At 40.1% G+C, this 22,126-nt stretch overlaps 1 protein-coding gene across 1 annotated transcript in view; it reads left to right on the top strand.

The window, feature by feature from the left end:
* LOC121899247 (protein kinase C-binding protein NELL1-like) overlaps positions 1 to 22,126 on the top strand; it is a 280,357-nt gene that overhangs the window by 79,005 nt on the left and 179,226 nt on the right. The window contains exons 5-7 of the mRNA XM_042414949.1: positions 10,064 to 10,160; positions 17,912 to 17,984; positions 18,483 to 18,565. Coding sequence (XP_042270883.1) covers positions 10,064 to 10,160; positions 17,912 to 17,984; positions 18,483 to 18,565 — 253 coding nt within the window. The remainder of the gene's footprint in view (positions 1 to 10,063; positions 10,161 to 17,911; positions 17,985 to 18,482; positions 18,566 to 22,126) is intronic.

Here is a 22,126-nt window from a genome sequence, read left to right as displayed (position 1 = left end):
AAGTCAATCACTAAATTTATGTTAATTAACCACAGCTGCCACTGGTAATGTTTATTATTTTAACTGGTGAAAGCTGCTACAGTACAGTACATTAATGTTTTCTGCACTGCTCTTTGCTAATAAGAAAGAAAGAGAAGAGGAAAAAGATTTGATTACAGATTTGTTTGTGTCAAATCTTAGTGAATCCTTGGATTTAGCTACTGCAATCAGAGTCCAGCTCTTGTAAAGGAGAGTGATTTGCAGATAAGAAAGTAAAGGATCAGCGTTTGTTTCAAGTATAGTAAGTATTGGCCCCCGATATTGATCCTTAGGATCAGCTCGGGACAGAAACACTGAAAGACGAAATTCAAGAGAGAGATATTTCACTTTTGTTCTAGCTTAACATAACTCAATTTGAGAAAAAGGTTTGAAAGAAAGAAGATTCAACATTGGTTTCAAATTTAATAGTGCTATTGAACTCCTTGGGAGCATTTTTCAACACACAACACTCTTCTTCTAGCTTCATGGCCAGATTACCACAGTAACCAGTAATCTCCCATCGGCCTTCAATAATGCGTATTATCCCAGCCTGTGCTTTTGGCAGAGGATAAACGGAGCGCTTTAAGAATTCTGTCCCACAGTGAGGCAAAAGATTCAAAGGGGACTTCGACTTCTGGTGTCTGATTTCATCTCTCTGGCAGGGGAAAGGCATAAACATGACAGAAAATGTCTCAAGTTCAACTAGTGGAAAATTGGAAGTGGTCTGGAGTTTAGTGTGGCCGACAGATATTGGCAGAGCAAATAATGAAGGCTGTGACTGAGATTGTTCTTTTGGAGCGGGAGTCACTAAAGGCTGCCAAAGACCTAAATATTGTCTCTCACTTTTGAAGTTGAAAGCTGTTGGTTGTGGAATTTTCTGACATGTAATCCTTAAGTTAGACGGACATGGCTTTTGATAGCGTTTGTGGCTTTATTTAGTGTTTACTTGTGCGTCTTTTTATTTGCTCTTATCAGTGGCTTAAAGACAAATTTGGGAAACAGCCCAGCTAGGATAGCTGAAATCCTGACTGCCCGAGATTAAATGTAGTTTATTCAATTCAGTCTGTAAATCGGTGGAAACGAGGCAGCTTATTGAAGTGGACTGTCAACAAAATATGTAGTAAGATGTGGATTTATACAGTCTCCACCATACGTTGCTTTCATAGCTCTAGCTGGCCATTGTGCAGCACTTTTTACATCTAAAGGTTTTCTCTTTGCTTCAACCTTCCCATTCAGAAGACTGATGGCAGAACCACTTAACACCTGCCTGACTCTTTCTCCTGTATTGAGATGTGGGTCTCTCTCTATCTCTCTCTCTCTCTCTCTCACTCACATCCACATCCACACAGACACTGATAAAGATTAGAAGCAGTGTAAGTGGAACAGCACTGCCCTATTTTACTGGTTATGGATGAAGTGATGGGTCTGCTGCTTCATATGGCTCCACTGTATCATGTATTCCCAGCGATCCACTCCATGTCCAACAGGCTTTTATTGATTAGCATTCCCTTTCTAATGTGCTGTAGATGGTAAGGGAATTGGCAAAGCAGAGCTCCACTGTTAATCCTATATAAAAAGATCAGTTCACCCAAATTAAAAAAAAAAAAAAAAAAAAAAAAATTTCTCACTTACACTGAAAAAAATGTGTAATGAGAATCTTGATTCTCACACAGAAATTCCTTGTAAATTTAATAGAGGATATTCTCAGTAACATACCATACCAATGAGCATTTAGTGTAACCAAGAAATACCTCTAAAGTTTAGTAACATTTTTCTGTTTTCATAAGCAAATTTTACTCAGACTACCACTGCATTTATTTACCAATTTCTTTAAAAATACTTGGTTTTTCTAAGTTAAATTTAAATTCAAATTTAAGTTTAAATTATGATTACACTGTGTATGTGTATTACTATTTTACACAAATCATGATGAATTGTTCCTGTCTTGTACTGCAACTCTGCAACATCAGCAGACTCATCAGCTTAAGTTAAAGGAAGTTCAGCATTATATTTGTAAAAAGGAAGATAGAGAAAATAAATTTGTTGGAGACAGGGCGAGACATGTCATCTGGGGGTCAGTTTTGCAGGTTGGAAATGGTCATGACGTTAACGATGAAGTCTGTACTTGACAAATTAGGAGAAGAACTGAGACGCCCACCTCTACTGTATAAAAACTCGTTGTAGGCGCTCCTCGAGGAGCCTTTTTCTTTGTAACCTCATCTTGTGTGTTGCACTGCGAAACGCTCCTTCTTGTACAAGAAAATTTAAACTTTGATACTTCGGCTCTGGTCTCTATTGTTTTAAAAGTTATTACAAAGAAATTCTTTTGACAGCTGGACTGAATTATTTGTGTAACATTTACATATTATTTGAACTATCTTTTACAGCAATGTTTCTGCTTCCTTTGTTGCCAACAAAATAAAATAATGTGCCAAAGTGAAACTTTCTTAAGGGCTTAGTCTATGAGAATGAAACAACATACTGTACAAAGGACAGCTGGATTCTCTAATGATACCTTATATCAGTTCTGAAAAGCATTTACAATGATCAACTTCAGTTCAGGTTGGATAAAATGTCCACTATGTAAGATTTCCTAGCAGGAAAAAAATGGTCCATATTGAATTTTTCACTATGAAAATCCTGAAGGTGTTGAGGGTACTGCTTCATACAAACTAACATTTCACTAAATATCAGATCAGCAAGGCCCTAGTGGTCAGATACCCCCATTTGAAAACCACCAGCATAAATAAATAAATTAACATAAATGTTAAGTGTGGTCCAACACCAGTTTTTAATAGCTACCCACCATAGTTACTGAGTATTTCCTTGGAGCTGCCAGTAAAACAAAATGGTTTAGACACATGAACAGAAGGCAAGTGTTTACCACTGTGACGACTCCGCCTCTTTTGGCTGTTGGGCTGGCTGCTTGTCTTTGTGTTTTGTGTTGCAGATGCCCAGAAGGTGTGATCGGATTGTTGTTTATTGGGAACACCTGGGCTCGGTGTTCCAAGTACTATAAGAGCACACCCCACTTATTCTTTCATGAGAGAGAAAGAGGAAACTCTGCTCCTTTCTCTTTACGCTCTCCTTCTTTGTCTTTGCTTTTCCCTCTACCATGCAACACTCATTATTTTATCACTCATGCATGCACATAACACTACTGACGTTTTGACTAGTTGTCTCAAATAAATTAGTGGTTTTTTGCTATAACTTTTTTGTGTCGCCTCCAGTTATTTGTCATGGTTTTTGAGCCAGTCATGACAAATTTGGGGCTTTTCTTAGTCTGGTTCCTAGGTGTTTTGTTTGTGTGCATTTAATCAGTCGTTCTCTTTGTGTTGAAATGCGTCCAGGTGTTGTTGACTGTAGGGGTTTCCCGGGTAGTCGGAGCGGAGGGACCGATTTGTGACGAGGTTGGTACATATAACACCTGGAGGGCAGGTCCTCAGGGAATGCCTTGATTTATTTGCATATTCTGGTTTTGGCCTCGTTCTGTGTAATTGAGGTCAGGGAAAACACCTGGGTGAGCTGAGTGTCTTTGTTGGTGTTCAGAAGAGCATGGATTGGAAGACCTGAGGCCTGTACTACAAAGCAAGTTCAACATACCCAGGATATCATCTACGAGCGCGTTCAAGTGAAAAAGGCAGGGTTGTTAATTACAACTGACATCATCAGAACCATGAATGAAGCACTTCATATGATATGAGATGAAACTATGATACCAAGTACCTGCAGAAAACTTCTGTTTTAGGAACAGCAAATAGTCATATTCAACGGAGTGAAACGCAAACAAGCTTGTAATCATAATAAGAAAATGTAGAAACACTAGAAATACTTTCCACATGTTAAAAGTTGGCTAAGGCTTAAAATACATGTAGGAATTATTATAAATAACTTTAGTGTAGAGTGAGTATTTCTGCTATTTAGTTGGATGATGAAGAAACCATTCTGAATATGTCACATAAAAAAAGAAACTTAAAAGTAATGTCAGACTATTTCTGCTACCGAAGCAAAGAGTGGAAAAGTAGTTAATCACTGATGAGGTCTATCTGACCCAAATGTTGCATTTGCATTTTATAATCATGGGAGCCAATTAACAGTGTGTGGATTATTTTTCTAATAAAAGACAATATTTCATTTTTATTTCCAGTTATAATCATACAAGTGTCTCATGTTATTCTGAGCTGCAGTGATGGAATCAGGGTGTGAAATCATCCACACTGTCAGCTATCATTATTTATTTATTGTTTATTTTAACTCAGGCCTTTTGTCCATGTCGGGATCCTGTAGGAGTGGTGACAAATTTTTTTACAGTGATTTGATTGGTCAGTGGTTGTACTGTTGACAGGTTGTAATCTGATCCTCTGAAGTTAACCTGCTCTGGAGCAGGTTAGCTGTTATGCATAAGTTACCATGGTGATGTACCTCAGTAAGAAGTGAACCTCCGTCATAGGACTGAAAACCCGGAGTTAAACCTGAAGTTACGTTGCTAGCCATGTTGACTACTGCCTTCTATTGGTCTGGGTTTGTAAAATGCCTCATGCTCCGGATTTTTTAAGACTCCATCAGACTTGTTTTTAGATGGCTGTACAAAGGTGCAATTGTTGAAAATTGCAGACTACTCTAAGGTTGAAATCAGTGACAAAAGGCTCAGGGACACAGGTCTTTTAAAGGCTAACTTGTATGAGATGAATGTGTTGCCAGGCACGGTTATTGTTGAGGATGCTGCTGGTTTGTCTTTGCTGACAGGTCAGAGTACAGCAGAAGGATTTACCGTTACAAATGGAACATGAAAAGTTGAAGCACCAGGTTTCAGTTGAGAAAAATGAGAAAAGGAAATGTGAAGTTGATAAAGTATTGGCTTTGGAAAAAATGAAGTGTGACACAGAGCAGGCTAGGATCAGAGAAAGTAAGTTGAGCCTGGAAACTGGTCAAGGGCTAAGTGGAAATAGTTCTTCAGGTGACCGCTTCTCTTCACATATGGATCTGCTGGGTAATTTGCGGCTTCTTCCGAGGTTCAATAAGAGAGACCCTGAACCATTTTTTTTGTCTGTCTGAAAGGGTGGCCGACGCTAGGAGCTGGCCTGATGCCGATCGCACAATCAGGTTGCAGTGTGTACTGACCGGGAAGGTGCGGGAGGCATATTCAGCTTTGTCTGTGATTTATGCATCAGTGAAAGCCGCTGTTCTTAAGGTCTATGAGATAGTTCCCGGGGCTTATCACCAGCGGTTTAGGAACGGTAGGAAGGGGGATAAACAGTCCTCTCTGGAGTTTTCACGCAATTTGCTGAATACTTTTTTCGTTGGTGTACAGCTTCTGATATGATAACTTCTGATGATTTGTGTGCTCTTATTGTTTTGGAACAGTTCAAAAAATGCAGTTCCCAGCTGTATTGCCACATAAATACAGAGAAACAGGTAACAACAGTTGGTGAGGCAGTTGCGTTAGCAGATCAGTATGTCCTTACATACTGCAGTGATTGGGAAGATGTGCGTAGTGCCGGTGGCTTTAAGGATGGTGCTGTTGGGCATGAATTTTTGACATGGAAGAAGTATGTCACTTCTGTTGCAAAAAGGGTCATGTAAAAGCGGATTTCTATGCTCTAAAGAAAACCAACAAACAAATTAATGTTAAGTCTGATAATACCCGCAGATTTTGCTCTGACTTTCGTAAGGTCAACAGTGTCACTAAGCCGCATGCATTTCAACTTCCGCAGATGGATGATTGCATCAATCAGGTTGGATCTGTGAAGTTTGTGAGTAAATTTGATCTTCTTATGGGATATTGGCAGGTACCATTGTCCAAAAGGGTGCAAGAGATTTCTGCATTTTATAACTCCATCTGGCTTGTATCCATATAAAGTGATGCCTTTTGGCTTGTGGAACGCACTAGTAACATTCCAATGTTTGATAAATGTGGTGGTTGGGGATTTGGAAGGTTGTGCTGTCCATTTGGATGACGTGGTTGTCTACAGTGAGAGTTGGGACAGTCAGTTTTGTGCATTCACATATTGTTTGAGCCTTTGGCTGCTGCACAACTGACATTTAATCTGGCAAATTGTGATTTTACTTGTACAACAGTAATGTACCTTGGACATGTTGTGGGCCAAGGCCAAGTGTGGCCAGTGCAAGCACAGGTGTTGGCTGTAGAGCAGTTTCCTTCGCCAACAACAAAAGAGGAGCTAATGCGTAGGATACTACCGGAGATTCTGTAGGAATCTTTTGTTACCCTTACTGATTTGTTAAAGACAGATGTTAAATATGTGTGGCTTCTGTTGGTCAACAGGCTTTCCAGGATGTCAAGGCCCTTTTGCATAGTGCTCCGGAGCTGGCTGCCCCCTTTGTGAAAAAGCCGTTCAAGCCACAGGTGGATGCCAGTCATGTGGGGGCAGGTGCAGTATTGATGCAGTCTGACAAACAGGGGGTGGATAGGCCTGTGAATTTCTTCTCTAAGAAATTAAACAAACACCAGCTTAACTACTGTGATTGAAAAGGAGACTTTGGCTTTAGTCTGGGCTTTGTCATTTTGATGTGCATGTGTTGTTCAGGTGCTCGTTGTTGTTTTTACTGACCACAACCCACTAACATTTTTGAACTCTCTGAAATGCCCTAGTCAATTATTAATTAGGTGGTCTCTGATGTTAGAGTTTTATTGTTTGGATAGATATACCACATTAAGGGGCCAGATAGCACAAACACTACTTATCTTTGTGTTTTGTGTTGCAGATGCTTAGCAGGGTTTGGTCAGGTTGTTGTTTACTGGGAACACCAGTGTGTTCCCAGTACTATAACAGTGCACCCCATTTATTCCATGATGAGAGAGAAAGAGGAAACTCTGTTCCCTACTCTCTATGCTCCCCATCTTTTTCTTTGCCTTTCCTTCTACCATGCAACACTCCACTCACTATTTTATCACTCACACATACACACCAACACTACTGATGTACTGACTGCCACTCAGTTCAATCAGTGATGATGGATCTGTCAGCAGGTATGGGGCTTTCTTGTGTTGCACTTCCACAGTGTAAGAAGAGGAATATATTATCTGTAACATACTGTAACATTATGCCAGCAGATCCAATTGCAATGTCTGTGAGGTCTATTGAAGCCACCAGCACTGGCTACAATTCAGATTTTTTTTTCTTCAATAAAATCCGCAAGTACCATGAATGTTAGACAGTCTCGCCCTATCTATTGAACAAACAAGCCTCTCAGTTAGCCATGTGCATGAAAAGGGGACCAAATTCACTGACCTTGTAACATTAACCTGCTAATGCTAGTCAGATAATGTGAATATTAAAGAAACAAAAATGACCATTAGCTGGAAAGCTACGTGGGTGATGCAACAGTTAACCAAGTATGTAAACCTACCTATAAATGAGCTACCACTCACCCTCCTCATGGAATAATACCTGGCTTGGACATGTTCGAGCCTAAGCAGGAAAAGTCTGTGGTCGCAAACTGTGGATAACAAGCGCAAATTGTCTGACATTACCTAGAGAGTGCAGTGTGCACATGGTTGCCATTTAGTCCCATGGTTCAAATACATTTTACTTGCTTTTCTCAGTCTGTACAATATAAATATAAGATTAGAAAAACAGTTGTAAATATTACAGGGTATTGTTGATAAAGTTTTTTGTATTAATTAAAGGATACATGTTAACAAACAATTAACAAGTAACACGCAAAATACAAGGTGACTGTTTAGAAGAACTCAATTAAGATGTATTGTAAAATTTAAGTCTAGGTAACATGTACAGTAGGAATGTGCCCGAATACAAGCAAGGTAGTTTATTCATGAACACTTATTGTAACACTTTAATTTTCTAAAATTAAAAGCATCAGGATTTTTAAGCTTCTTTCCACTTTTATTCGAAAACAAATACAAATAGTTCTGCTGCCTCAACAAATATAGATTCAAATACAAATACTGGGCTCTGAACGTCCCTAATGTACAGGGCCAAAAATCATTTTTTATCCGTGAACCTTTCTCCTTTCCATTCACCCTCAATATGATGTATTGAGAAAATTTGGACAAATAAGTCTAAAACTATCTGCATGACTAGATACCTTTCCTCTGGTACAGTATGGATTTTTAATTGTTATTTGTGTTAACAGACCCAAGATGAATGTAAAATGAATCTCCTGATACTCAAAAACGTTGTCAATACATGAACTGCAGTTCTTCACGTTCTCTTCTATTCTCTGGGTTGTAAACTGCAGCTATTACTCATTGAATCCTGCAACATGGTGATAGAAGAGCACTGTTAATCATACTATACCGTATGTTGACTGGTGTATGTCCTCTATAATTAGCTGTTGATGGCTGCAGTCTGTGGTGTCAGGCTGTGCAAATGTACCCGTGCGCACATCCCTATTCTAATTGGCTTCTCAGCTCTCCAGTGTTCCCTCTGTGAAACTCCCACACTTCAACGCTGCTGAGCAGCTGACGAAAGGGGAAGGTGCGGGAAGCAAAGACAGAAAGGTTGGGGGGGTAGACAAAATAGAGTATAATCACATGACCTCTACATTCTCTTCCGCAGTGACAGCTCGCCCAGCAGGTGGGAAATAAGACAGCTACAGTATAAACAGTGTTGAGGCACTGCAGCACGTACATATCAACATGAACAAGCACCAAATGTTTGCACATGAAAACATACATACAGCGATTAAATATGAACAATAAAGAAATAAAAGAATACTATTTATAAAATGCATGCATTAAGTTGGTGTATTAGTCACAATAAAAGCAGCAGATGCAGGTAAAAGCTGATGATCTTTACAGATTGTGTCATTTGAACACAATTATAGAATAATGTTCCAAGATTAATTATCTGATATGCATGTGACATTTAAATGTGATTAGTGTTTTTTTTTACACCTTAAAGCCAGAAAACTGTGTTGTTTGCTTGCTAAATGTCTTTCCTCAAGTTTTTGCTGGGCAGGTAGCTTACGTAAGCTGCCGTGGTTTTATGTAGGGGGGGTTGGTGAGAGCCATTAAAAGTCAACCATATGTGCAAGCCATGTAAAACCAAAAGCTGACAAAACCTTTGAAAGCTGCAGAGCTGCAGACTCGGATGTTGACTCTGGGATTAGCAGCAATAGCAATCTTTTTACATCACAGGGAGTCATTTCACTCGATGTTAATACAAAAATACTGCTTAATGGAGCTTTAAGTACATACTTAAGCCAAAAGCATAAAAGTGACTTTGATTTAAAGTACAGGATTGGTAGTTTCATACATCAAGACCAATCACCTGTCCTGCTGCTGACCTTTCAGGCTCACAAATCTCACTCTCTGTCCTCTACTCTATTTTGGAAACATGCCCTACCACTATTAAGAAGAATTTTTATTTAACATGGTGATTTATTTCGTCTTCACATTGATGACCCTCATCATTATGACTATTACTTTTTTGGAAGTACAGTTGGAGTTTCTCCTTTCACAGAGATTAAAACAAGTACTAAATTATTGTATGTAATTCCACCGCAATGAAATAGACAACAAGAGAAAAATCAGCCTGCTATTCTGAGTGTGTCACTCTGCATGGGCTCATAGTGTGAGAAGGAGGAGGAGGAGGAGGACGACGAGGAAAAGAAAACCTGACAAATTGTTCTCTGACATCCTCAAAGAGGCCAATCAGAGCTTGCTGGCATCGTTAAGCCCACCTCAGTGCAGGAAAAAATGGTGCTGAATGATGCTGAGGATGTTTGACTTGATAATGCCAAAGCCTGTTTGTGTCTATGTCAGGAGTCAGGCAGTTAATCCAGCCTACATACCAGGTCCAGATATCAATACCGTGTTAGAGAGCCGTGGGGCAAGACTGACTGTCACGCTCGAAGAGAGAAGCCTCTGCTCTACAGTCTCTGCTTCCAGTGAAGAGAGAGGAGGGAGGGCGGGAGCGGACATGCACACAATCTGTTGGATTTACTCTGTTATTCAGCTGTATTGGATCAGTGTTCCTGCCAGAACAAGACAAAAAACAAATGTGTTTGAGTCTGTGTCGTTATCATAACCATACATTCTCTTGTGATTTGTTTTTGGCAGGATTTATGAGCGGGTGATAGACCCTCCTCAGATGGAGCTCACCCCAGGCAGTGGAGTCTGGCTGGGCCAGCACAGCCACAAGCACGGCCTGTTCAAGGTAAGACTCCAAAGATGATGCACAAACACACACGTACACATGAACACACGCTTCCTCCATGCACCTGAACGTGCTTCACATTCAAGATCGCCTGGTATAATTGGCCAGATTTGCAGTAGGCTGTGAGGAGGAAGAGAGCCAAGTGGAAGATACAAGAAAGGAGTACAGAGGGCTTACAGAAGTTTGTGTGCTTTGAAACACTTATTCCCAAGCCCATTACAATGTTGTCGATTTTTAATCACTGCTCATTTTCTCAGGCTCCTGCATGCGCTCACAGTAGGGAGGGGACATGGCAGAGTATCACCAAGACATGCACACGCTCTTGATATTCCCTCCTCTCCTGGCCACCCACCATGCAATCAATGGACCTTTTATTTTTGCTGTGTAACATATTGATTAGCCACCAGACTCTACTGTGGTCTTAATTATCCCTCCCATGCTTTGACACAATCGCCGCTGCACACCTACCTCAGCCTCCTCTTCTTTCAGCCTCCGTAGCATCAAGACTTCACGAAACACCTTCTGGAGGAAAGCTCTGGTCTTGAAAGACACAGCTCCATCATTCAGTTCCCTACCCACAGTCGACTCAGTGCTCGCAGTCTGTCTACCCTCCATGTGCAGGGAGAGCTCAGAAGTGTTTGTCAGCAGCAGAGACAGATGGTGTGGAAGCACACGGGCTTGTGTGAATGAGAAGATTCTCCCTTTAGGTTTACACTGGGATGAGTTGGCATGTCAGGCTGACAGGTGCACTTGTAACACCTTGAATCGAGGACCTGTTGTGTATCAGAAGGGCCATGTAGAGCTACACCTTTTTTTTAAAGAGTAGCTTAATTATCTCATGCATGCATGCATATGCATGAGTAAACAATTTTATTAGTTGTTATACACATGTAGTAGCTATTCTTTTTAGCTAAGTCTCACTACAGAGTGAGAAAAAAAGGTGCAGCAGCCGAGTGTAGGCTACAGCACCACATATCTGGGTGGGATGAACTCTGTCATCATAGTATGGCTACAGAAAATACATCTTTGATTGGCTGACAGGTATTTATCAAAATCATCCTGTAGTCAACAGTTAAACCACTTCACCATCTAACTGATACTTTCTAACTCTTGCCCTTCAATAAGAGACACTGTGCTGACTCTAGACAATATTTGAAGTAATTCTTTGAGTTTTACTCAAATCTTCAAGCCATAAAATTACAAATACATTTCAAATGGTTTTCCACACGCTTCTGTCACAGTGTAGAAATACAGGGAGCAATAGACACTTGCCTTAGAAGACTCAGTTCACTGTGCAATTGAATCATTGTTTTGTTCATGTCTCATAGTTTGATGCATGACCCTCATCATCCAACCCTGTGCAAGAGATTCCCATAGGCATTTTATTCCATGTGTGCTTGTCTACTCACATCTAAAAAGAAGAAATTGGATAGACATCCTATCTAAACTCATGGCAGGTCATAGACCACCTAATTAACAACCCCTGAAAGAGTCACAATAGGTTTTGGTTCCAATTAGGTTCCAGTGTCCTGATAATGTTAGCCTGCTAGCTAGCTACCCAGCTACATGTCAGCTGGAGGTTGCTGTCTCTCTCTATGCATGTAAATATTTTTTCTACTTTAAACAGGCTCACATTGTTATGAGTGGCTGACAACATTATGGAAAGGACCATACAGAGAAATGACACATTTTTCTTTACCTCTCACTTGATGCAGTCTGTTTGTTACTGTGTCTAACCAAGTCTCGCTCAAGGAGAAATCTTGTTCTGAAACCTTGCAAGAGTTGAGTTTTTGGTGAAATCAACTAAATATTCAGCCATGACAGAGTTGGGGAGAGGAGTGCCGGGAGGGGTTTATTGTGTTGGACTACAGAAAGCATAGCTTATTGTTATCTAAAAGATTTTCAAAGTGGTTTCTTGGCGAACAGTTGATAGCCGTAGTGTGCAGAGACCTTAAGAAACACAAACAGATAAACAGAGATGGACTCAGACAGGCAGAGACAAAACATCTCCAACTTTACATATGTCTTTGCTATTACATGCTTTCTAGTTAACAATAAGGGCCCTATCTTACACCCAGTGCAAAGTGGCGCCAAGCGCAATGCGAGTGTCTTTGCTAGTTTAAGACCGACACAGTTGTCATTTTCCCATTCAGCGCCCACATTGTTTAAATGGCAAATGCACTTGCGCCCATCTGAGCACCCATGGGCCTGTTGGTCTTAAAATGAGGTGTGGTCAGGTGCATTGTTGGCGCATTGCTATCTTGAGGCAGTGGAAAGCAATTGCGCGATTGACCAATAAAAATCTGGTCTGAAGTCAATGGTGCAGTGTTTCATAGTTTGTCCCTGGTCCCATTGTTGTTCATTGCAACAGAAGTTATTTTCCTTTTTGCAGAGAAAATCTAGTAATTCTGTCTTCGAGACTGCCCCCCAATGCAAGAAAAAGTTAAAGTGAAAAAGGTCACACGGATGACTGTCAGATGTAATATTGAAGCATTAAGAGCTGTGGTGTTTGTAGATGTTAGACAGGGGAGAGGCAGAGGAACACAGAGGCACCAATCTGACAGCTGTGAGGGGAGTGGGATTGTCAGCAGTTGCACAAAACTGGGGTGATAAGGGGGGCAGTGTTGTGAGCATGGGTTCTAATGACATTTTTTTGAATTTGTGAGGGCGGTAGTGTTCAAGCAACAGCGAGGTGTCAAGTTGCTCTTTAACCTGTTAAAGACAGGGGATTAACAGAACCCACATGCATCATCTCTTGTCAAAAGCAGAGAATGATGAAGATCTTGTTGGGAAACCGAGAGAAAAGAATAAAGAGGCAGGAGGCGAAGGAAAGGATAAAAAAGCTAAGAGCTATAGGAGTAACACTGCAGACGGAGATAGGAGGTGAAATAAAGCAGCAGCTGTAATCTATCCCATTCAGAACACAGGAGTGGGATAATGATAAGACGAGCTAACTAGGCCTTTAAATAAAACATACTGAGCCCTCGCAATGGCTGGAGACGCTCCTCTGCCTCGCACCACCTCCTCCTGGGGGCCTCTCCATCTGAGTAGCAACTGTAATAAATTATCTTTATCTAGAATCCATTGTGTCAAGGATGCTGACTCCTCAGGGACACTGCAGGCGCGTTTGGAACTGGTTCTTTTGTGAAATGCACGGTGTTTCGTGCACCACGGGACAGTAATGAATCTAACACAGACAATGATGGAGAGCTTGAATGCGTTACATAAGGCAGTGTGACGAAGGAAAAGCCGAACCTGGATGTGAAAGATTCAGAGCCCAGATCTTTACCCGTGTCTGTCTTATGAATACTTTGTTTCTTGGCTGTTTAAATTAGTTTGTTTGTTTTGTTCGCAACTATCTTCATTTTATTTAAAGGGCGTGCCATCCACAACATCATTTTCTCCAATTCTGTCTCATTCTGGCAAAAGGAGACTCTTGGGATCAATTGGAAAGAAAACAAAAACAAAAACATAGATTATGGAATAAATTTAACTTCATTATGAAGAGCTAAATATTAAAATATTTGTTTCCCATTGATCCTCTGATGCTCCATTTTTAGTACTTTTAGTAGTAGGGCAAATTAACCCCAGAATGCAAGTGTTTGTATTTTCTTGTGTGCATTTTTGATAGTCGATACCAACATTTGCTGTTAAAATGCATTGCAAACCACAAGTCAAAGTGTCAATGACATTTACTTTACATTAAGTTAAACAAATCCTTGTGCCTTCTTAACAAGCGTAGTTAGTTTAATATGCATTTTAGCTAGTGTGACGGTTGGATTCTTCAAATTGTTTGTGGTACATTTGAGCCACCATTGTCTGCATGTAGGGTGAGACTTTTTGACATCACAATTTTCCATTCCATCACAAATAGAGGTTGAAAAAGTGTGTTGACCACAAGCAAAGCTAAATCATTACAGTCCATCAAAAAATTGTGTATGGGAGGAATTAGTTAGTACTACAGAGCATTAAGATAAGAACAAGTAAATTCTTTGGGGAGATCATCATCATTAACATCTCCTTTTCTCTGTCTCCGTTCAAATCTCTTTTGTCTCTCCTCTCTCACACTTGTTAATTAGTGTTGCTGATGCTAGTTTAGTCCAGGGAGATGATCTGCACCTGGAGGTTAAGTCATCAGACCTTGATAGAACATGGAAAGGTCATGTTGTGCATGATCAAACTGAGAAAAAAAGAATCTCAGTATAAAGCCTGACCCAGGGTAATAAACCTTTGTCAATGTTGCTCAAAGGCAAAGAGCTGGCCAAACACGCCTGGCCTATTACTGCTGTAATAAACAAGCTAACTGGGAATTATGACTATAAAGGCCAGCAGACAAGCGAAGTGAAGGTAATGTCTGCAATAACAGGGAGTGAACTTGAGAATGTTTGGGGACACAGAGAAACAAATGATGCCTAACCAGCACATAAGCCTACCTCTCTCTCTCTCTCTCTCTCCCTCTCTCTCTCTCTCTCTGACACAAACACACACACATACACACATTTACATTACTTGTGGGGACTTAATGTCACTTTATTCAATCCCTTTTTTGCAGCATGAATCATTTCCAAACCTTCAATCAATCTTAATTCAAATCTAAACCCAAAACCAAAGATTAAATTAATTTGTTTTTTTCACCTATTCAACAGGATAAAGCAATCTGTTCTTCACACAAATGCACACGCACACACACACAGAAACTTTTTTTTTGTTTTGCAATTAATCAAGACAACAGTGCCATCTGTAAGTGCTGTGACACATGTTTAATTATTAACACATGTTTAATTAATTTTAATGTCTCTGTACTTAAGCACATTTGCTTTGAAATGAAACAGTGTCAAATTGCTGACTTTCAGCTTTTAATGCTTTTATGGGATTTTATAGTTTTTAAAGTCCCCCAATCTTAGAGGGAGCTGTAGGTTAAGAGGAAAGGCATGTTCTGCTGGATTGACCATGAAAAATAATTGGTTGCCCCTGCTTCTGTGTGTCTAGGATCATCCTAAGATTAGGTGGACCATATATAAAAAAGGCTACAAGTTACAAACAGTGTGTATCAAACATCCTCGGAGTTGCATTAGTTTAATTTTATTGGTCAGAAGAAGAAGAAGCAGACAACACACATTCAAACTATTCAAAATTTAAATTCTATTCAAATTCTATTAGACTATTCAAACACACCCCCCACTCATATTATCACTTTATAAAGTTGCTCTGGCTAACATGTTAGCAAACAGTTGCCTTCGGATTTTGCATGATGTTTATGTCCACCTGATGAAGAGCAATATTCACTCTCTTTAGATCCAGTTTAGTCTCTACCAACTACTGAGAAAACATTTCTGGCTCTTAATCTGCTAATTGTGTGCAGCCAGCTAGTCGCTAACTTTGTCTGTCTTTCATTTGGTGTCGGGCGGGTAGCAAACAGTGGATTTATTAGAGCTTGTCTACCGAAAACAGCTGTCTGCCTCTGCTGAAAACGAGGCTGATGAGAGTGCTGAGACTGAACCATCCTGACGATGTTCTGTAAATCCAAAACAATGATCTAAAAAGAGGCTTAAAAAATTACCATACGGCTGCAGAGTTGTTGTTAATTCTCTGTGGGTTTATCACTGTGAGCAACCTGTTTTGTATTACATATGGTCCTTTGATTCATTGTTGATATAAAAAAAATACTGATAAGTGCAGCTTTAAGCTTAAAGTCAGCACTTTCAATCACTTTTTATTCATTCATTTCAAATCAAAAGTGCTGCAGTATAGAGACAAAAACATGGCATCATCTTCCTACTTATTTACTGTGCTATGTCTGATTTGAAATGTAGCTGTGTAGACTCGGCTTACCATGGGAGAGAACTATTATTCCCAAATAGTGCTATTCAAACATATCTGCTATAGGCTTTGGCAGGGAGGTGAAACACATGTGTGCATGTGTCTGCCTTTGTGTGTGTGTGTGAGAGTGAGAGAGAGAGAGGAGAGATTTTATGACTGGAGTTTGAATTACCTACTGATCATTGACAGTGATGTGTGGTCAGGGCTCCTATATTACACCACTGGGACAGACATCTGTGATCTACACCTTCATTTTCATTCTGAGTGACACTGACAATCTCTTCTTCACCAGTCACTGCTCACACAGCCTGTGTGTGTGTGTGTTTGTGTGCATGTATGTGTGTGTGCCTGTGTGTGTGTGTATGTGTGTGCGTTAGAATGTATTTGTTCTCAATCTGTGCTGCAAGCCTGGTCATCTCAAGGCTCTCTCGCTCTGTGAAACAGAGGCAGGTGTTGCTTGCATCCAGGCCTGCCGAATGCACTGTAAATGGATTTCACATACACATAAAGTAGAGACGAGTCGATGCCAACTGTGCTTGAGGTGGCGAATTTTAATGTCCTTCCAGCATGTTTTCAGTAGCCAATTTGAAGGAATGGCAAAATTATGCTACCCCAGTGTCTCTGCATATGTGTGTGTGTGTGTGTGTGTGTGTGTGTGTGTGTGTGTGTGTGTGTGGGCACCCCAGTGTTTTACAAGTTTGGTTTTCCATTAAAGAGGACGCTTTTTTCCCCCCAAATTGCTCTCTGTGGTCATTATGAAGCTCACTATTTACCAGCCCTGCACCTCTGGAGATAGCCTGTCATTCAGGGTGATTGACAGACAGACTGTTAAAGAAGAGAACTCTCCAGTTATTGGCCATTTACTTCTGCATATGCGTAAAGTACATTTGCCTGAGTTCAGTTAGGAATGGATGTTTTTTTTTTTTACCATTTCTAAAATGCAACCACTATCAAACCAATTTCAATATTAACTGCTTTCCCCTGCTAAGAAAGACACCTTCGCATAAAGGGACAAAATGTGATGATCCAGTTTATTGGACGACACATCTTTAGGGGCTGTTTCCCAAAAGAGACTTCATTTTTTTCCCCTGTAGGTGTGATTTGACTGACAAAAAGCAGAGGGAGGTTATGTTTTTACTCTCAGTTGTTGTCTGATTATTAGCAAGATATTCATGATGTCGACATCCACGAGGGTTACATTTAGATATAGATTTTTTTTTTTTTGCAGATTCAAGTATTTTTAAGGATTTCTGTTTGTCAGTTGTGTGAAGTCTAATGCAGATCTGTAAGATGCAGATTAAACATTTTCTGAGTGCTTTTACAGTTTAGCTCTGATATGCAAACCACTCAACTTGTGAACAATAAAATATGGATAAAGTTTCTTCATGTTTTTTTTTGTTTGTTTTTTAATTTCAACCTATATTAACCTATAATAAACAACTAATTCCAAAGAATAAACACAAGCTCTGATGTCTTCAACTAAGCCAACTGTTTGCAGATGCGTACTGGAAAAATATGGAGAAAAAGATGGGGACATGGTAGATTCATATGATAAATTTGCCCCAATGACAAAAAAAGTTTGGATATAATTTACAGAGGTTGTGAGGTATCCGTCTCTTAGATTTCTGCCTCCATCCCAAAAACGGTGCTACTCACAGCATTAAAATGACATTCCAGCAATGCAAAAACAACTTTTGATGGAAGCAATATCCCTGTCATTTGGCATAATTCACTGACGTCCCTGTCAAGAGTTTTCACTTGAACTACTAACCAGTGCTACTTACTTACCAAAGAAATGGTCACTATGGTTGCCAGTGACCTACACAATTTGGATAAACCAAACATTTAGAGATCCAAAGAGATGTCCCACAATCCACGCATATCATTTCTCTTTCTGTCTCCTCCCTGCACCCCTCCCTTTGTCTTTCCAGGGCGTCATCCAGGATGTGAAGTTGATTTTTGCTCCCAATGGCTACATCACTCAGTGTCCTAACCTTAACCGCAGTAAGTATCGTGATGACTCGGACTGTAATAAGCTGTATTTCAGCTGGTGGTGACCTCTCTCCATTGATCACATACAAACTCTCACTCCTTTTATTCTTCTTCCCCTCCTCCAGTAATCTTCATTTTGCTGTAATTCAGATTCATTGCAGCCTCCTCCCTCCCCGCCCTGTTTCTCCATCTGTTTACTGTCAGATTAAGATACAAGGCCACTGCTGTGTCACTGTCTCTGTCACTGATCAATAAGGCATGTAATCACACCTTGTCTCTTCATTACTGATACTAATACCAACCACAAGCTTAAGACAAAGAGTAAACAGATTGTGAGGCTTCCCTTTTGTTTGCTGTTGTCAGCCATGAGCTGTGTCCAAATAAATACAGACAAGCTAATTATTTTTTATTCATTTACTCGATTTATCTTCTATCTAAACTCTTCCCTTTTGCTCTTTCTCTCTTATCCCCTCTCTGTTTCGTTTTGTTGTTTCCTTTTCCTCCGATGAGCCTGTCCGACCTGCAGCGATTTCCTGAGCCTGGTGCAAGGCATCATGGACCTTCAGGAGCTACTTGCCAAGATGACCCTGAAGGTAAGAACAATGACAGACCTCACATGCTGAAAGCTACCACCTACAGTTCACCAGACTGTACAACAACTAAGGTGATTGTGTACTATATGGAAAAACTTGAACCCAGAACTATACAAAATTAGCAACCATGTCAGTGAAAGTCTGTGTTCCAATTAAAAGATCCACTAATATCTATCCGTATTGTAGCCTGACAAACACATAAATAACTTCCTTCTCTGCTACAGCTGGAGGCGGCAAAATTCTTTGATTTTGTTGCTGCTTTCATTGAAGTTCATCCTTTAAAGTCAGTATCTAATTTTTGTTGAATTTCAACAAGACGGTACCCATAAAAAGATAGTTATTGTAGGAAAACAAAAAACTTAATGAACATGCACCTTAATCTCTTTCTGTAAATATGATTATTCTGTCACATACTATTGTGAGCAGGGATTAAAGCGCTTTTAAAATATTCACACACACACAAATGAAGAAAGATATTAATGTGCATGTAAGAGGGAGCAGCGAACAGACAATTGCTTGGCCCCATGAAATTTCTTTCATGGTTTTGTGTTGTTTTTTTTTTTGCAGTTTGTAATCGCTCAGGATAAGAGTAAGGAAACAATGGACCCGTTTTCATTTTGGATAGAAAAGTTAGAACTAGAACAATAGAGGAAAATATGAATGCCTGCACTTAAGCTCTATAATATCAAGTATTGAATAAAAGTACTGACAGTAAAGAAGAACAGGGATTGACAGTTCATTATTCTTGGCCTTGTAAATAGCAGCTAACTGAACTTGCTTGTTCTGGAGATTTTTTACCATAATACATGGCCCTCATCAGCAGATTGAATTTGCTCGGTTGCCGTGGAACCAAAGACCTTGCGTTTAGATTGTTTTTTCCCAAAAAAAAAAAAGAGTAGAGTTGAATGTAGTTCTGGATGAATGCCTTGTGGGGGGTTTTGTACTTTCATAACAGTTGAATAAGGCAAGGAGGGAGAGAAGAAGGGCAGGGTGAAAGATTATTTCATGAGATAATGTCATGTTGCAAAGTGACTACTGTATTAACTCCAGGCATCAGATACATGACGGCTTGAAAAAAGGACAACATTCATCTGGTGGAAGAAAACAACATAGACATAATATTTCCTTTCTCATTTTCCTCACTTCTGATATGTGTTTTTTCCTGATAAATGACAATCAACTTTAATTATAAGGGATTCAGACAATTTATTTATTGGGAATTGTGATATGGGTAAATTTAGATCTGTAAGAGATTCATAATTATTATTATGACCTGTGAGAATGTGTTGTATTATAGGTTGTTATATCAACCAGTCTTAAATAGCAGCTACATCTATGTTAAGGTTAGGGCGATAAAAAATATACTAAATATCTTGATAAAAAGCGTTTATATCATAATGTTCATTATCCTGCTGTGCTGCTATCATTATGATGAGAGCCATATTGAGTCAAGTAGGTGATTTTTGGAAACACACACACACGGGGGACAGGTACATTCAGAGTTCAGAAAGGTGTCAGCAAATGGAGGCTGCATTGGCACAACAGGAGGTGTGCATTCTGCCCCGGAGCCATGTGGGAGAGCCTGAACCACTTATAAGACTAAGCATCTGCATAACTACGTGTGTGTGAGTGTGTATGTGATTGACTCTATATGAGATTGAGAGTGTGGGCTTCTATGCGCATGAGTGAGTGCTATCAGGTGGGAGTGAATGAAGCAAGGACATCTCAGCGGGCAGGCCAGCTATAGAATAATTTTCAGTGTAAATAAGGGTGAAATGAAAAACATTACCCTACCGCTGTTTCAACGCCTCCTCCTTCACATTAACACACCCCGACCTATTGCCACCTGACCTCATTGCTCATACGAGTCGCAGCAGGGAGGATGCAGTCATCTCCAGCTCTAAATGGCTCTTTGCCTTTATGTGCTGGAGAATAGAGGGATTCAGTACTGGGTGAGTAATTGCTCGGTCCTGAGCGTACAATGTGGAGTGTCAAGAAGTGGACTCACAGGTCAGTCACTAAACGCTTCGCTCATAGAGACTGAGGACAATATCCCAGGTTTCGTTAAAAGTGGGGGGAAACTATTAGAGAGTTTAAAAAAAACCTGCATTGCAGAACCAATCCAATGTCTTTAGGGTGGCCCTTCATATTGGGGACGTGCAGTTCACTACAGAGGAGAATGGGGAAAGAGCATCATTTCTGGTAAGGCTTGTCCTTGACAAAATGTAAGGGGTTTGTTAGTAACCATTCTTGCCGCCATTTAATCAATTACTGTACATTTAGAAATCCCCAGACTTCAGTAGGTGGAGATCTCCAATTGTCTGGTATGGCGAGACCAGTCAAGAAGAGGTGATATGACAATTAACTGCCACTGTGTGTGTGTCAGGGAGAGCACAGATATGTGGTTATGGCTGTTTTTGCCCAAACATGCAGTAGAAATAGACTTTTTCTGCTACCACGACGAGGAATACCAATATAGATGATACAATCTAAGATATTCTCACTTACTTCTAGTGGTGTGTATCCATGCAGAAAGTGATATTTGCCCAAGTTTTCAAATATCCACCTCTCTAGCTGGATTTAAGTTGCATTTCCAAAATTACATTTTCTAAGTCAGCAGCAACGTCTCTTTCCAGAATTAGTGTCCCAGTTACTCTGGGTAATCCACAGACTTCACTGTCAACAGTTTTTTTAAACCACATCCTACCAATAGTCTGGAAACGGTTGACAGCAAGGTCAGTCACAGATATGACAAGATAAAACCCAAATTGTCTGCATACTGACAGTAGATACCGCTAGAGGTAAGTGGGTATTATGGAGGAACTGACCCTCTAAAATTACTCACAAAAATGCTTATAACAATTTTGGTTTCTCACTTCCCTATTTTGTACTTTCAGGCTGCCTTTTAAAGGCTAAAAAGAAAATGATTCTCCTGACTGTTCTATTAAGACTTCAAACATACCATCATATTTTGATGTCAGGTTTTAGTGTCTCAGTGTTTGTTTCATTATTATGGCTGAAATATTCTAATCATTTAATAGCAAACATCCCAGATCTGGATTACCAACAAAATATATTTGTCTGTTGGCCCAAGACTGATTGGTCCACAGAATTTCATGGAAATTCATTCATCAGACAAGCAGGCAAACAAAAAAGAGCTGGATCAGAGGTGATAAATGCACCTTCATCTGGACTTTGTCTTCAGCTGTTATTTTAGTATTTCACTCATGTCTCTCTGCCTCATGTATCCACCATACATGCCTATTATCCTTTGTGGGTATCACTGTGCCATTTGATGCTCAGGTTGTACAGGAAAGGTATTCCTCTGTGGTGCCTTCAGGCAGCCTCCTAGCCTTTGAAATTGCATTTCAGACATTTTGTTTAGGGCTTTGACAGGACACACCTCTACTGCTCACCTTGAAGTAAAAAGCTTCAGTGGCATCCAGCATTTTTCTTTTTTTTTCTTACTGAGAAGCCTCTATCATTTCATGGTGAGTCCTCTGCCTCTCTGACACTGTGGCCTGAGAAGGTCTCAGAGGAGCAGAGGGGGCGGACGCAGAG

This window comes from Thunnus maccoyii, chromosome 1 (genome assembly GCF_910596095.1).
Source record: "Thunnus maccoyii chromosome 1, fThuMac1.1, whole genome shotgun sequence".
Taxonomy (NCBI): Eukaryota; Metazoa; Chordata; class Actinopteri; order Scombriformes; family Scombridae; genus Thunnus; species Thunnus maccoyii.
Note: the sequence above shows the minus strand (reverse complement) of the source record. Positions and strands in the feature narration are given on the sequence as shown.